General features: G+C 48.3%; 1 protein-coding gene across 2 annotated transcripts in view; it reads right to left on the bottom strand.

Moving 5' to 3' along the window:
- Positions 1-17,212, bottom strand: part of LOC125725345 (thiamin pyrophosphokinase 1-like) — a 48,048-nt gene that overhangs the window by 11,788 nt on the left and 19,048 nt on the right. The window contains exons 5-9 of one of the 2 annotated variants that reach the window (XM_049002211.1): positions 15,139-15,211; positions 14,367-14,462; positions 11,256-11,402; positions 8,469-8,580; positions 4,768-5,154 (exon numbers count right to left, since the gene is read on the bottom strand). In XM_049002211.1, the coding sequence (XP_048858168.1) occupies positions 5,150-5,154; positions 8,469-8,580; positions 11,256-11,402; positions 14,367-14,462; positions 15,139-15,211 (433 nt within the window). In that variant the 3' untranslated portion in view covers positions 4,768-5,149. Of the gene's footprint in view, positions 1-4,767; positions 5,155-8,468; positions 8,581-11,255; positions 11,403-14,366; positions 14,463-15,138; positions 15,212-17,212 lie in introns of those variants that run through there. The other variant, XM_049002210.1, reaches the window with a different exon arrangement.

Raw genomic sequence — 17,212 nt, 5'->3', positions numbered from 1 at the left:
GCACCTCCAAGGCCTGAGGCTCAGTGGCTTACGGGGACCCTGCTCTATGCTGCCCCTCCGAGGCCTGAGGCTCAGTGGCTTACAGGGACCCTGCTCTATGCTGCGCCTCCAAGGCCTAAGGCTCAGTGGCTTACGGGGACCCTGCTCTACGCTGCGCCTCCAAGGCCTGAGGCTCAGTGGCTTACAGGGACCCTGCTCTATGCTGCCACTCCGAGGCCCGAGGCTCAGTGGTTTACGGGGACCCTGCTCTATGCTGCCCCACCGAGGCCCAAGGCTCAGTGGTTTACGGGGACCCTGCTCTATGCTGCCCCTCCAAGGCCTGAGGCTCAGTGGCTTACAGGGACCCTGCTGTATGCTGTCCCTCTGAGGCCCGAGGCTTAGTGGCTTACGGGGACTCTGCTCTATGCTGCCCCTCCGAGGCTGAGTGGCTTACGGGGACCCTGCTCTATGCTGCCCTTCCAAGACCCGAGGCTCAGTGGTTTACAGGGACCCTGCTGTATGCTGCGCCTCCAAGGCCTGAGGCTCAGTGGCTTACAGGGACCCTGCTGTATGCTGCGCCTCCAAGGCCTGAGGCTCAGTGGCTTACGGGGACCCTGCTCTATGCTGCCCGTCCGAGGCCTGAGGCTCAGTGGCCTACAGGGACCCTGCTCTATGCTGCGCCTCCAAGGCCTGAGGCTCAGTGGCTTACAGGGACCCTGCTCTATGCTGCCCCTCTGAGGCCCAAGGCTCAGTGGCCTACGGGGACCTTGCTCTATGCTGTCCGTCCGAGGCCTGAGGCTCAGTGGCTTACAGGGACCCTGCTCTATGCTGTCCGTCCGAGGCCTGAGGCTCAGTGGCTTACAGGGACCCTGCTCTATGCTGCCCCTCCAAGGCCTGAGGCTCAGTGGCTTACGGGGACCCTGCTCTATGCTGCGTCTCCAAGGCCTGAGGCTCAGTGGCTTACGGGGACCCTGCTCTATGCTGCCCCTCCAAGGCCTGAGGCTCAGTGGCTTACAGGGACCCTGCTGTATGCTGTCCCTCTGAGGCCTGAGGCTCAGTGGTCTACGGGGACCTTGCTCTATCCTGTCCGATCGAGGCCTGAGGCTCAGTGGCTTACGGGAACCCTGCTATATGCTGCCCCTCCATGGCCCGAGGGCCTCTCCCAGAAGTTCAGGTCCAAGGTGAGCCTGGAGCAGCCATGCTCCTCATCAACGGGCAAATGACATGTTTCTCCACCTTCATCGGACTCTGAGCGGCAGACTGAGTATTACTGGGCCGACAGAACCTGATTTCGCAGCCTTGTTTCTGTACGGCACCAGCTGCAACTCAGTGATCCCCGTGTCTCTCTAGGGCTTGTGAGATACTTTATGTCTGGGAAGTTCTGCGATAAAAACATGCTCTGTTAAATTATTCATCAGCCAAAGAGCTGCATCTTTTTTACGAGATCTCCAACCTCCCTCACTTCTGCCTCCAACTCATATCTTGTTTCCATCTGGCAGGAAGCCCTGAGACGGTGGGATGTGGAAGCCCAGCATCCTATGATTAAGGATAGATGGAGATGACGGTGTCTGTTTTGGATTACAATGGGCCAAATAACAGCAAATCTTTGCTGTAAGAGGGTCAGTATCAAAGGAAACAGTATCAGAGGAAAGATATCCAGCAAAGGAACAAACTCACTACAGAACATCTGTTTGACAACAGGGCATGCTGCTACAAAACCCAAATTAAAATGGACTTCACATGCATGCAAGAGTCAGAAATGAAACAAAAACAATCTGAACTGACATCCATGCAGAAAATAAAATGAATATATAGAGTATACGGAGTATAATGAGTATACAGCATGAGTATTTGCATGAGTATCTGTATGAGTATACAGGGAGCCGGACAGAGTAGTAACTCTGAAATCAGAAATCACACCTGAGTGGTCACTGATCCTGATGATCTGCCTAGACAGCCATGGTATTATATCCAGTACTGGAGTAACTTAATTCTGTGTTATGTAAACATTTAACTTGCGGTGTAAGACTGATGGTTTTTTCATGTTAACTTCCCAAAATGGGTACATGAAAAACCCAAAACTAACAAACCATGGGAAGGTAGACAGGCCTTGCTCTGAGAAGACCGGAGACCAAAGGTCCAACACAGGATACCTCACAGAACAAACCAGGCCAGACATTTTAATCCTCCTGCATATCCCATAGGGTCTCTAACTATTAATGATTATAAATAAACAGACTGCATGTAGGACTCTGCAGAGATGGACAGGCATCCCCTCCAGGTCGTACCTCAAGCTGACGCTGCCTAGGATAGGCTCCAGCCCCCCCCCCCCAGATTTAGGGCTGGCTATCGGGGGGATGGTGTTTGGCTCAGCAGATTAGGACTCTGCACCCTTAACCGCAATACCTGGATTATAAGATGAAGATAATATTTATATAAAGATATGTATTAAACGGAGAAATCGTTTTACATTTTCGATCTACACGATAGACATTTTGGGTCAGAAGGACGTCAGCGTAAAGAGAATCACACACAGGGATCATGGTGCTTGGTGACTCTATCGCTCTAGTCATACGAGCATCAGATTAAGAAAGCTTAAGCATGCAGAGTTTCTATAAGGCATGATAACGCTGGATATGTGGCCATATTTACATGGGCTTCATTCACGCAAGGCCACAGGATGCGGTTCCCAGCGCCCAGTAACAGGCCTTTCATTACATCAGGAGAAAGACTTCGAGAGCAGTGTGTCCCATTCCGGTCCTCGGGGACCCACAGACTGCCCACGTTTTGGGAGGGAGCAAAAATGTGGACTGTTTGGCGGAGAACTGGGAGGGAGCAAAAACGTGGTCTATGGATCCCTCAGGACCGGACTGGGAAAAGCTGCTCTAGAAGGGAAATCTGGACTCAGCCTTTCCAGCTGGAGGCTTGCAGAGAGCTGCAATACTGGAAAGAGTCATCAAGAATGTCTTTTTATTTGTGCATTTGAAACTTTAATCAAAATAGAATTTGAAACCCCACTGAGCCTCACCTATGTATTTTAGAAGACGTGAATTTTGCTCAAGGAACGAGCTGCACATATTTCTGACACTCCTCTGTAAAGAAGTTCAAGCTAAAATCCTTACCTCTCTTATAAAACTGATGTGTAATATTCTTAATGGTTTTTATGTGAAAGGTGACACCCCCTCACTGCCCCTGCTCTATCAGCACAACCTCTAACCTGCACATAAAGATACAGAAGGTTCTCTGGAATTAAGCTTTCTGTAGGACAACCGGGTGAATAAATTATAAGCAACTGAGAACATTTTATCTGTAACTTCAGCGACTCAAATCAAGATTACATGTCGATTGGTATAAAAACAAATGAACAAACCTGAAACTGGGAAACCTGAAGACAGGAAGTTCTAGAAACACGCTCCCTGTTTGGCTGTTGGCACCGGCTCGACGGCAGCTAACAGTACTTGTAAGATCCAACGGGCATTTTACGTGATCTTGTAGCACTGCCTTCCTGGTTTACTTCAGTGGATCATGTTTCCTGTTCTCTGTTTTCAGGGAAACGTGTGTGTTTGTGCCTCTTCACAAGTTACAAGTTATGCCAAAGTCCCCTGTCACTGTGCAGATGAAAAAAGTTCCATATACCAGTTTTGGTCCCTTCAAATATCCGGCAAAGGAAGAAACTCACTACAGCCCATAAAGTATATTCCCATCAAATCAATTGTGCACAATGGGCTTTTAAGCGCTATGCCAAAATACCGGCGGCCAGATAAGAGCAGCTAAACTGTCCAGAAAGCAAATGGACAATCTGCATCCGATGTCACGTGTACTCCACCTCAATACAGCACAGCTTTCACGATAAAAGTGTCTGCACCTTTAAGAAAATGGCATCATATTGTTCACCGTTTCATAGTAGATCTAGGCTGCTATGAAACAATCAAATGGTGAATTTCTTCGTTTGGACCAGTTCAGACTGACTGTTTTAATTTGCCGCGTATTTTTATTCTGTGCAGGATCACTATTCGCTCACACCTATGATAATAAGCTTGACAGAATGTCATCATTATAACACACGACGCTGGCAACTTCGTACATATTCACAACAAATGGCAGCTGCCCCAAGCGATGCCCACAGGAATCTTAAAATTGCGTCTGACAGTCTGCTTGTTTAACTCCCTCCATCAATCCCTCACAAGGTTTCAGGAACCACAAGGCATGAGGCTGAGGAACTTCCAGGACAGAATGTCTGTTCCACGATATCGCATTTTTTAAAATATGGACTTCGTAAAGTTTAAGCATTTTCATGAAAATACATTAGACTTTCATGAAAATACATTTAAAATTATTTCAGAATTTAGAAAAATGACAAAAGTCTTAATGTCTATTCTTAGGACAGTTAAGACTTTAATAAATAATTCCTCATCACCTGCCTGCCTTCCTCGCTTCTCCTGTGTAACGCGGGACCTACACGCGCGTCTCGCGCAGACACTGTCACGCAGGCCTGCGGCTTCCGCGCGCTGGGTGCCGGTGCTGATGATGTATGAATATGCAATGGGGCGCCGTGCAGAGGCGCGCCCCCGTCCCCCGCCCTCCGCTGGCGCGCCACCGCGCACCCAGTCTTGTCTCCTGCCCCGTTGCGACGGCTGGGGAGAGTTTCGCCGGGAAGACCAGGTGTCTCGGGAGGGGAGCTGAGCAGTGAGCCGAAATAAACATCTTGCAAGTTACGCTAAACAACGGGATCGCTAGGGGCTGGTGACGTCAATAGCAATTCGAAAAACACCCACACTGCAAACAAACTTTTAATTTATAAAAGTTTTTCCTTTATTGGGCTTGCAGGCTAAAATGCAGCACTCCAGGATTCCTTAGATTCCGGTGAACTGCTCGAGAAGAGAAGATGGAAAAACCTCGAAGCATCGACCCTGACCGGGGCTGCCAGCCACGCCTCCACCTGACGGCGGGGGGCTGCAGGTGACGTCGCCGCCTGTCCGGACGCGGCTCCTCGGCCGAGCGGCTAATCGAGACGCATCCGGCCGTTTGTGCGCTCGTTAGCGCCCAGCCTCAGTCTTTGCTTCGCCCAGCCTCTGGCAGTCAGGGGGCTTCCAGAACCCGCAGATTATGCAGCTGCTGGTTCTCATTTTGACCGAAGAACCTCGAATCACTCGAACTCAGAATGCAGCTCTTAGTCTAAAAACAGGAGCAGAGTGACGTGATGTTTGGGTTTGAATCCTGAAATATGCGCCTAGAAGGACCCTGTATGTGTGTTACTTCCATCTTAACCAACCCATTAAAGTGTAATATTATTTATTAGACTGGACTTATTTTCCCATTAGAGAAACTATTTAGAGATTCTGGAGTTTTTTAATTCAGGAAAATATTAAATTGCTTATGTATTATTTATAGTTTTTGCCTCTCAATTAGTAACACGATGTTAAAGTTCATTATGATCAATTAATATAATTTACTTTACTGATCATTTTATGTTTGCTTGAGTAATTAACTAATGAAATGATTATTAAGGTTCATTTAAGCAGAATATTAATCTGTACCTATTTTTTAGAGGGCCAGAGTTAAGAGGACATAGTATCTTATAACATCTGTAAGTAACATTTAAATATGAACACTACAGCACTGTAAATGCATACGTGCATCAAGGAACAAAGTTGAATAATAACACTGAAGCAGCTTTAAATTCACTGCTTGCTGTTTATGGTATAAATGATCCTTAAAAGATAAACACTTGATATTGAAGCTAAAAACCACTGGAACTGATTCATTGTCCTGAACCTGTGCTGGTTCTCGTCGACTAGGTCAATGTCTGTGGGTGAGCACTGGTTAAGTGCATTAACAACTAAAATATGCAAAGCACAATCCAAAGTGATTATTAAATGTATGCAGTTTTAACAGTTATTGCATAGCTTGGAATCCCTGCAGAGATTTTCCCAGCTTTCCTTTGACGCCCTCTGAGCTAAGCCCCCGTTTATTGACGCACTGGGGATGCCTCCCCCATGTCTGAGGGATTTCACGCTTCCCACGCTGACGGGAGATTGGCAGTCCGCAGCAGCGCCAGCCCGTAATTCCCGTGACGGCCTTTCAGCTGGACTCAGGTAGGACAGACGCAATATCACAGCGTGTCAGATTGGAAAAGCCGTGTCACCAAGGAGAAGCTTCTCCAGTCACACTCCAGACTGCCCCCCCACCCCCACCATGTCTGATCAATCACAGTACTACTGTTATTTTTTTAATTTAAAGAAAGAATCTCTAGGTGCCTTTTAAATACTTTTAAACCACCTCACAGAATGTCTCTCTCCCTCTCAGATCAATAAAGTTCATCTTAGCTTTCAATCACATTATTACCACAGACAAAAATCAACATAAGACCCCCATTAAAGTTGTTTCTCTCTCTGCACATGCTCATAGAATATTTGTCAAGGCAGGTGAAAACAAATCTTGCTTCAATGCCGGTCTGCTACAACAGAAACATGGACAATCGGACAGGCACCGCCATCGGACAGTCACCGCCAGCGGACAGGCACCGCCATCGGACAGGCACCGCCATCGGACAGGCACCGCCAGCGGACAGTCACCGCCATGGGACAGTCACCGCCATGGAACAGTCACCGCCAGCGGACAGGCACCGCCATGGGACAGTCACCGCCATCGGACAGGCACCGCCATCGGACAGGCACCGCCAGCGGACAGGCACCGCCAGCGGACAGTCACCGCCATGGGACAGTCACCGCCATCGGACAGTCACCGCCATGGGACAGTCACCGCCATCGGACAGTCACCGCCATCGGACAGTCACCGCCAGCGGACAGGCACCGCCATCGGACAGTCACCGCCATCGGACAGGCACCGCCATCGGACAGTCACCGCCAGCGGACGGGCACCGCCATCGGACAGTCACCGCCAGCGGACAGGCACCGCCATCGGACAGTCACCGCCATCGGACAGTCACCGCCATCGGACGGGCACCGCCATCGGACGGGCACCGCCAGCGGACGGGCACCGCCATCGGACGGGCACCGCCATCGGACAGTCACCGCCAGCGGACAGTCACCGCCAGCGGACAGGCACCGCCATCGGACAGTCACCGCCATCGGACAGTCACCGCCATGGGACAGTCACCGCCATGGGACAGGCACCGCCATCGGACGGGCACCGCCATCGGACAGGCACCGCCAGCGGACGGGCACCGCCATGGGACAGTCACCGCCATGGGACAGTCACCGCCAGCGGACAGGCACCGCCATCGGACAGTCATCGCCATGGGACAGTCACCGCCATCGGACAGTCACCGCCAGCGGACAGGCACCGCCAGCGGACGGGCACCGCCATCGGACAGTCACCGCCATCGGACAGTCACCGCCATCGGACAGTCACCGCCATCGGACAGGCACCGCCGTCGGACAGTCACCGCCATCGGACAGGCACCGCCATCGGACAGGCACCGCCATCGGACAGTCACCGTCCAGGGGCCTGATTTGGCCCCAGCTACATAGGAAGTTGTGTGTAAAAACTTGAGGCAACGAGGCACTCTTTGGATAACAGGGGGGGCAGAGACTGACCAACCATGATGCTCCAAGTCATTAGGGGGCTTCTGTGATTGGCTAGAGATCATGCATTGGCTGTCACGTGCTACGGAATCAAAGGAAACTGATGTTTTTTTAATCTCTGCTTCTTCCTCCAAGTGTTCAAGGGGAAACCTTTCAATACAGAGTGAACCGACAATGTTCCGAGACATCTGGTCAGATTAGGGCAGTAAAATACTGGGGGGTGGATGTACAATGTACATGTTCAGACCCATTCATAAGCAGCACCTACAACTTTAAATGTGTCCGTTTGTAACACCCTCAGTCTACAGCCAGAACTGCAGAAGCGTGTAATTCGACAGCGTCCTCTCTCACACCACAAAGCCTGTAGCTTCGCTGCTACCTTGTTTCCGTGGAGTTCTGGCAAATGGCCACTTATTTTCCTCTCCTTTGGCTTGAATTTCTTATGGATGCATTATAATCCATCCATCCATCCATTTTCCAAACCGCTTATCCTACTGGGTCGCGGGGGGTCCGGAGCCTATCCCGGAATCAATGGGCACGAGGCAGGGAACAACCCTGGATGGGGGGCCAGCCCATCGCAGGGCACACTCACACACCAGTCACTCACACATGCATTCCTACGGGCAATTTCATAACTCCAATTAGCCTCAGCATGTTTTTGGACTGTGGGGGGAAACTGGAGTACCCGGAGGAAACCCCACGACGACATGGGGAGAACATGCAAACTCCGCACACATGTGAACCAGGCGGAGACTCGAACCCGGGTCCCAGCAGTGTGAGGCAACAGTGCTAACCACTGCACCACCATGCCGCCCCTGCATTATAATCATCCCTGTTAAATATATGAATCCCATAATAAAACATCACCATTCCCACAGTAGGCTACTTATTCTGAGAGTCATCAAGCTGAGCGACGGCTCCTTTAACAAGCCACTTGCTCACCGAGGTTCCACTTGAGTCCCGTGGTTTTGGTCACACAGGGCCCCCCTATAGGAATCAGGCTGCACCAATCCCCCTCCAGGCCCGTGTTGACGTCCAGCTGGTGCCGCACGCCCTGTGAAGACGAAGACAATGTCAGGCCAGTAGGGGGCCGGGGGAGCCAGACCCCCCCATCCATGCCGGAAACTGGAGAGCAATACACACTGTAGTCCTTTCACAGAAATGATAGGTTTTGCTTACTTTAAGAATGAACACTTCCTTTAATAACAGCTCCCTCTGAATAAATAGTGGCTAATATTAACTAGCCTTTCCCGAAGACAGTAAAATAAAACATACACTTATAAAGAAACAATTACCCAAAACAATTACTAAGGGACTGGATTGTTGACCTAAGTAAAACACCACTTTAACATACATATTTATGAATGCATGAAACTTCATTTGTTCTGAGGACAGTATGTATACAGTGGAAGCCCACTTTCCTTCCCTGGGTGATAGATAAGCTGGAGAAGCAACATTTTCACGAGGTGACATTAAAAGTGACAGGGCCTTTCACTGGGTCTGTCAGGAGGCCCACCGCACAAGCTGGGTACGAGGCCTGCTGGTAGGAGGATGCCTTGGAGCACAGAACAGCTAATTCACGGCAGTGGGGGTGACATTAAAAGTGACAGGGCCTTTCACTGGGTCTGTCAGGAGGCCCACTGCACAAGCTGGGTACGAGGCCTGCTGGTAGGAGGATGCCTTGGAGCACAGAACAGCTAATTCACGGCAGCGGGGGTGACATTAAAAGTGACAGGGCCTTTCACTGGGTCTGTCAGGAGGCCCACTGCACAAGCTGGGTAAGAGGCCTGCTGGTAGGAGGACGCCTTGCAGCACAGAACAGCCAATTCACGGCAGCGGGAGTGACATTAAAAGCAGCAGGGTCTTTTACTTGGTCCGTCAAGAGGCCCACAGTACAAGCTGGGTAAGAGGCCTGCTGGTAGGAGGATGCCTTGCAGCACAGAACAGCCGATTCACGGCAGCGGGAGTGACATTAAAAGCAGCAGGGTCTTTTACTTGGTCCGTCAAGAGGCCCACAGCACAAGCTGGGTAAGAGGCCTGCTGGTAGGAGGATGCCTTGCAGCACAGAACAGCCGATTCACGGCAGCGGGGGTGACATTAAAAGCGGCAGGGCCTTTCGCGTGGTCTGTCAGGAGGCCCACAGCACAAGCTGGGTAAGAGGCCTGCTGGTAGGAGGACGCCTTGGAGCACAGAACAGCCGATTCACGGCAGCAGGGTTGACATTAAAAGCGGCTGGGCCTTTCGCTTGGTCCGTCAAGAGGCCCACTGCACAAGCTGGGTACGAGGCCTGCTGGTAGGAGTACGCCTTGAAGCACAGAATAGCCGATTCACGGCAGCGGGGGTGACAATTTCAGCACCCCTGACACCCAGCTCGGTTGATTCGGGCCCCGCATACTTCAAAGGAAGGGATGGTGCAATCTATCTTCAAAGCACGAGGTGGCACGATGAACCAGGTGATGCCAATTAGGGTGACCGACTGTATGCGAATCCTGCTGCCTTGCTGTAACACTGAACAAACGCGCATTCGTTCCATACCCATACGTGTCTTACACCACTGACGGCTGGCTAATTGTTTTGATTGTATAAACAGTTTAATCCCAACACGGAAGCACTGCATTAGAAGCACTGCATTAGAAGCTTTGCCTTAGTAATTTGCCTTTAACACAGTGTACAGGCGACCGTTATTTTTCATCATATTTATATTTCACTGTTAATTGAAAAGAAACTGCACAAACCCATCATTTGCAGGTCTGGGTCTTGCTGAATTCCCCCTGAATTCGCTTTAAGTAAGTCATCGTATCCGCAGAATTACTCAGTCCTCTGTCTGAGGTGTATATTGCATTATCAGCAGGGGAATCCATTCCTCTACAGTCCATTTTTAATATTTCCTATTATGGTGGAAATTACTGTATGAATTGGATGTACTGCATGAATTGCATACTCTTATTGACTTTTGCACAGACCACAAACCTTCCTTTATATGTCTACATACTTATTTATGAATAGTTTTTATTTCTGTCTCTATTTTATTTTTATTCTATAAATAGTTTTTTGTACTTCTGTCATGAATGTATGTTTGTCTCCTTCATGACGTCACCAGCACCATATAAAACTCTTTGTACTTTTTGCACTTGGCAAGTAAAAGGATTCTTATTATGAAATCGATGGTGGCCACCTTTAGCTTATTATGAGATCGATGGTGGCCACCTTTAGCTTATTATGCTTTAGACTTAAGATAAACGCAATACGACTAGTGATGTCCACGGTCACATGGCGGTACCATCAGATTTAGCTCTTTACAAGATCAGCTTTGCAAACAACACTTGAAACAACAGTGACTCGATGCTAATGGTGGTTGATTCTAATTTCCCTTTTGGCAAATATGCGAATCATCAGCGTAACGTGTTAGCGTTTGCTCCCGAGGGGATGGGAGAAAACAAGCATGTTGAGTGGCCATAACACTGCAGAATTAGTTTATTTAAAGTTCCCTGAGAGTGATAATCATACATTGTAAAGATACGCCGCTACATCCGTGAACATCAGCACACTGCTAAAGAAACCAGCCAATTTGTATGTCACAACACTTTGAAAATCACTTAAATTTCATGTTTTCCTGTTTGCTAATGCAAAAAAAGTCATGGATGCATATATGAAAAAATATATCTGGACTCATTGCTTTGAATCACGAATAATGAAGTGGTGAATGGGAGATAAGTGGCACCCCCTTACCGCCCGGAGGAGGTAAGCCAGGGAACACCCTTGGATGATAATGACAGGCAGCTCCGTCATGTTCTGGGCATGGAAGAGGGTCTCGATGGAGGCCATGGTCTGGTCCAGGCGTCCAGCCAGGCCGCCAAGGGTCACAACTGTGTCCACCTGCAGAGGGTCACACCACACAAACCATTAACTCAGCTATAACAACATGGCAGCATTCTGTAAGCATGGCAGAGGCTGTGTAACTAGGAGAAGTCATGTGACCCATTTAGTCTCCATACGTACATATAGACTAATGAGCTGAAGCATTATAAGCACACCACAGCAGAGCACGAGCACCTCACAAGCCTTGCCTTTTTGGAGATGCTCTGACCCAGTCGTCTGACCATTTTGTCCCCTGGCAAAGTCACTCAGATCTTCTGCATTCACCATGTGAAATATGTGCAGTGAACCTTGGCTTACTGCTTAATGTATCCCAGATACATTGACTTGCACCCTTATTCTCTTCATATGGAAGCGGTCATAATGTTTTGACTCATCAGTCTATGTTTATATGTAGTCTGTTACTAGAATTTGATACAGGTCTGTCTGCTTAAAAGTAGAGGGACGAAAGTGTGGTTTTAGGGGTAATTTCCCATTGAAAAAATTATCATCTTTAACTTGTTGTATTTCTACACTTCCTTCTGCATTGATAGTATGTAAATATCATCACATTTTAATGTTCAGTGTGGTGTATCAGCCTGTCCTACTACTAAATACCGTTAGAATCTCACTAATGTAACATTAACTACCGTACTTCAGGGGACTTCTGTCTCAGCCAAACACCCCCCCCCCCCCGCCCAACCCTTAGCACCCCTGGACTGACATGAGCATCATACTGGTCCACACTGTCAGCTCTGAACCACATCACAGGTCAGTCCTCGGGGCTGGAAATGGGGTCATGTTCTCATTCCTCCCCATTTACCAGAATCTGGGACTCAAACTAACCATCATAACCACTCTATGTGGGGGTGACGTGAGGGTGCAGTAGGCAGCACTGTTGCCTCACACCTCTGGAACCAGGGTTTGAGTCTCTGCCGGGATTCCATGTGTGTGGAGTTTGCATGTCCTCTCTCGTCATCGTGGGGTTTCCTCCAGGTGCTCCGGTTTCTCCTCACAGTCCAAAAACTCCAACATTAATTGGAGTTACCAAATTGTCAGTAGGTGTGACTGGTGTGTGAGTGTGCCCTGCGATGGGTTGCTGCCCCAACCTGCGTTGTCCCCTCCCTTGTCCCCATAAGCTCCGGACCCCTGTGATCCTGAACAGGACAAGTGGTTTCAGAAGATGGACGGACTCTTTACCTATATATAAGAGGTCTTAAGGCTGACGGAGATACGGCACTCACAGAAAGTCCTGGGATAAAAGCTAGATTCAGTAAAAATACAGAAAATTTATTTGAGCTGTAACAAGAATCATTACGATATTCACGCGTTAAAATAATTATACATCACATTAGAAAACTGCAATAGTTTTATGTAACACATTCATTCCAAATAGTAATAAATTGAAACCTAAATTACAGTTCAAAAAGTGTTGGGTGTTTTTAAGGAGTAACACCTTTGCATTAACATGAAACACCACGCATCTGTATTTAGCATCTCTTTGGGAGCCAGTGACTATAATTACAATTAACAGCAAAGTGGCAGGAATTGAAATGAATGAGTCATTAATAAAAAGAAAATGTCTTGGCGGAAGATATGGACAGAAATGCTCAGCAGCGTTTGTCAATAGACTTTTGTTATGAAACCAATAAATATGCAGCATTTTAGAGAATTAAGCAAGAACCACAGGACTTTCAGTGAGAACTATACACATGTATTTTCTTTTTGCATTTTTGCTGGTTAACTGTGAATTAAATTCTAAATAGCTGCCATGTTCAGACCAGAGCCATTATTAAAGCATGCAGGAGCGATATGCACTAGCTTTCAATTAAAGTACTAATGAAAGCTTCAAAGGTTCTTCAGAAGGACACAAGAGGGCATTTGCTATTTACCGAGACAACCTGAGACTGACATTAACAGGGACAACAGGGACAGCATTCAGGTTAATGAATGAGCAGACGCAGACCTGACGATGTCAGATTCGGCATTCCTCACTTTTAGTAACTAAGCAGATGGTAATATATGACAAACGGTCAAAGTCTGTCCCCTGTGTGTTACCATTAATTCATACAATAAAAAGGTAGGAAATATCTTAAGGGGGTCAGAGTGACAACTGAGCCTGGAACAGAATCCTTTCAAACAACCTTTCAGCAGATCAAAACCGTATAACTTGGCAAAATGCCATCTTTTGCAGTTACAGAAGCTTTAATGAGTTTCCCATTTGCAGATGTGTGGGGAGACACAGAGCAAAGGGCCTTGATGTCAAACATTTAGAGTGTCGAGGGCAGACGCCACTCTGGTGTGTGTGAGATTAAAGCCGAGCCCAGAAGCTCCTTATTTGCACGGCTCTGACCCCCGACATCAGAAAACCCACTTCAGAATGCACGTGCCCCTTAGCCACTCACCACAACCTCACAAGTTTGCTCTCTTAGCTGGTAAAGAATATTCAGAGATTGATACCCCAAATCAAAGCAAGGTAATTTCGACATGCAGGTATTCTTTAGCGTGTAGCGGCCGTGTCTGCGTGTTGCCGTGGCGTTAGAATGTAGCGGCTACGTGCACGATGGTTACATTTCAACAGAAGCCTGGTTCGAGTTCAAAAACTTTATCATCCCGTGCATGAGATTCGTCATGGCTGACGACAGCTTGAAATGCAGAAGTTGTTTAGTTGTTTTGCAGGGGGAAGAAAAACAGCGGCTTCAGGATAAACAGGCCTCTTTACTCGAAATTCATCTTCTGCATCCCCCGCCCATCCCATTCAGGCCCCATCATTTCTGTGTGCGGTGTCCACCACCTGCAATGGAGCACCAGCTGCGCCATCCCTGGGTGTTTTTACATGCTAATGTTTTCAGAGTGGGACATTGTCCAAGGACGGCGGCGGGGGGGGGGCTAAGGCTGCCCTGGCAAAGGATTGATTTCCCTGCGGACGGACATCTCGGGGGCGGTGAAGTGAGGCGGACACCCCCCCCCCCCCCCAGGGCAAACCTGCAAACGGCGCTGCTTAATCTCCTCCAGGAGGATGACCAGGCACTTGGTGAAGTCAGTCAGGTCCTGATCTGCCGTTTCGATCAGCCTGCACTTCTGTTTCGGGACAGAAGGATGACCCACATCAGGAGGGAAATCACAGACATTCCCAGAACACACGCTAGAGTTCATTTCCGGTACATGGTATTACACCGTTATAGTGTAATGCACTTTTGTGGCTGTCAAGAGGAAGCTCGTTATATATAAATTCCTTGATTATAATGAATACAATTCAATTCCATTGTTTTTTATTGCAGACAGCTATCACCTTATCGCATTACAATGTACAGTGAACATTGCACTGCATCTACAGGAGTAACAACCTCTTATCCTGGCTAATTTTTGATACCTGCTTGTTCAAAAATAATGAAACTGTAAATGTTTTCAGGTGTCGAGTGACTGTTTTCCCCCACAAGTCGCAGGCAGATAGATAGCTGTTAATGCAGAACATTACGCGACTCGGACTCTGACCTACTGGAAACTTCCCGAGTCATCTGCATCATATCCAGTGGCACTTCCCAAGCCACAGTCTTTCGACAAGTGAATTACACGCAGCCTGTGGCTGTCAACCCCTGGTACCTTCTATGTCAGGGTACTTATACTGATGCCCCAAAACAGTATTTCCCCAAAAGAATTTGCTTGTATTGGCACAGTTGGCAAAAAAAACAATAGCAGTACATCTGAAAAAGTCCTCAGTGGTAGTGAGGCTGGGGGGAGCCGCACTGTAAAATACCTTTCCCTCATAGAAAGCTTTGACTTCAGGCGTAATGGAATCGAAATCCCCACTGATGTAGTCAGGCAGGAAGCTGAAAGGAGGAAGGAAAAGAGAAGGAGAATCACTTCAGCGATTTCCAGCAACCTGCTGAAGAGACAGCTAACGGATTCACCACATATTAAAAGACGTTTTTCTGTTTTTACAGTAAAAAGAATCATACAAGCATCAATGCTTAAGTTCAACTTGTATATTCCTAGTCAGAATTTCCTATGATACCCATCCATTTTCTGTAACTTCTCATCCTGAGCGAATGCCCTGAACCCATCCCAGGAAGCACAGGATACAGGCAGGGATACGCAAAGGTCATGCAAAAATACAGCCATTTTTAGTCTTGCTTAGCTCAAGCATTTGTGAACATATGCAGCCATCAAGGCCTAACAAATACTGCAGAAACATGCAGCAATCTTGCATTTAGAGATTTTGATCACATTCTTCTGGAGCCTGCTTGGATTCCCATTCCGGCTGGTAGACCCCCTGGGCTGCTTGGATTCCCATTCTGGCTGGTAGAGCCCCTGGGCTGCTTGGATTCCCATTCTGGCTGGTAGAGCCCCTGGGCTGCTTGGATTCCCATTCTGGCTGGTAGAGCCCCTGGGCTGCTTGGATTCCCATTCCGGCTGGTAGACCCCCTGGGCTGCTTGGATTCCCATTCTGGCTGGTAGAGCCCCTGGGCTGCTTGGATTCCCATTCTGGCTGGTAGAGCCCCTGGGCTGCTTGGATTCCCATTCTGGCTGGTAGAGCCCCTGGGCTGCTTGGAATCCTATTCCGATTGGTAGGTCCATGACCCGGTTGGTTTCCCATTCTGGCTGATAGGACCCTGGGCTGCTTGGATTCCCATTCTGGCTGATAGGACCCTGGGCTGCTTGGAATCCTATTCCCACTTGCATTCCCATTCGGGTTGGTATGCCTGTGACCCGCCTGCATTCCCATTTGGATTGGTATGCCTGTGACCTGCTTGGATTCCTATTCAGGTTGGTACTGACATGGTGTGGTCAGAGGACCTTTCATTGACAGTGTACTGACACAGCACATCTCCGTGTGGTCAGAGGATCTCTCATTGAAAGTGTACTGACATGGTACATTTTGGCGTGATCAGAGGATCTCTCTGTACTGACATACTGCGTCTCTATGTTAGCATTGACAGTGCTAACCACTGCAACACTGTGCCACCTACTCCCAGAGGTGTGAGGCAACAGTGCTAACCACTGCACCACCATGCCACCCCTATACATAAAAAATGAAATATTATAAATATATTTAATTACATACTGCCTGGGGTCACATAAGGAAAACATATAATGGTTGCGTATTGTAGTATTTCTGTATTAGCTCTTCTGTTGTGTAGCGTGGTAGTAGCTAGTGTGCAGCTCTGTGGGTTTAGAGCTCCTGCTTGTAATCGGAAGGTGGGTGGTTTGAATCCCATGGCTGGGCAGTGATTTTGCCGCCGGTCTCATGACCCCAATTGCTCCATGGATATTGGTTGACCCTGCTCTCTGATCCTCAACTGTTCTGCTAAATAAATGTAACGCGATGCAGCTGAACCTTCGCCCCATCTGTATCTTGTATGTATTGAACTGCAGCCAGATGATTGGCTGTTTGGAGTCACCGGCTGTTTGCGTTAATGAGCGTGCGTACCTGATATGTTGGTCATTCAGTGTGTGTGCACAGAGATGCAGTATGTCAGTACATATATATATATATAATTTATTAATAAAATATACCAAATTTCCACCAGAGGTTAATAAAGTATCACCTTATTAAAAAAAACTATTTTAATTAAAAAAATAATAAGCTGGCCTGCGCAGTGTTGCTCCCTGAGCTGCACAGATGAGGCCTGCTATGGAGTTAGGTAGTGCAGAATGTAACGGAGAGCGCTTGTTGACATGTTTTAACTGCGGGGTACCGTGGTCGCAAATCATGTCACAACAACAAGCGTGGCAACCGGCAGAGAGACGGCTGGCACCAGCGGCGAGCGCCCAAGCCGGGCCGCCTGCTAGCGGCACCTGGCCGGATTCACTCCATTCCATAAAATTTG

The sequence above is a fragment of the Brienomyrus brachyistius genome, unplaced genomic scaffold (assembly GCF_023856365.1).
Source record: "Brienomyrus brachyistius isolate T26 unplaced genomic scaffold, BBRACH_0.4 scaffold65, whole genome shotgun sequence".
NCBI lineage: Eukaryota > Metazoa > Chordata > Actinopteri > Osteoglossiformes > Mormyridae > Brienomyrus > Brienomyrus brachyistius.
Note: the sequence above shows the minus strand (reverse complement) of the source record. Positions and strands in the feature narration are given on the sequence as shown.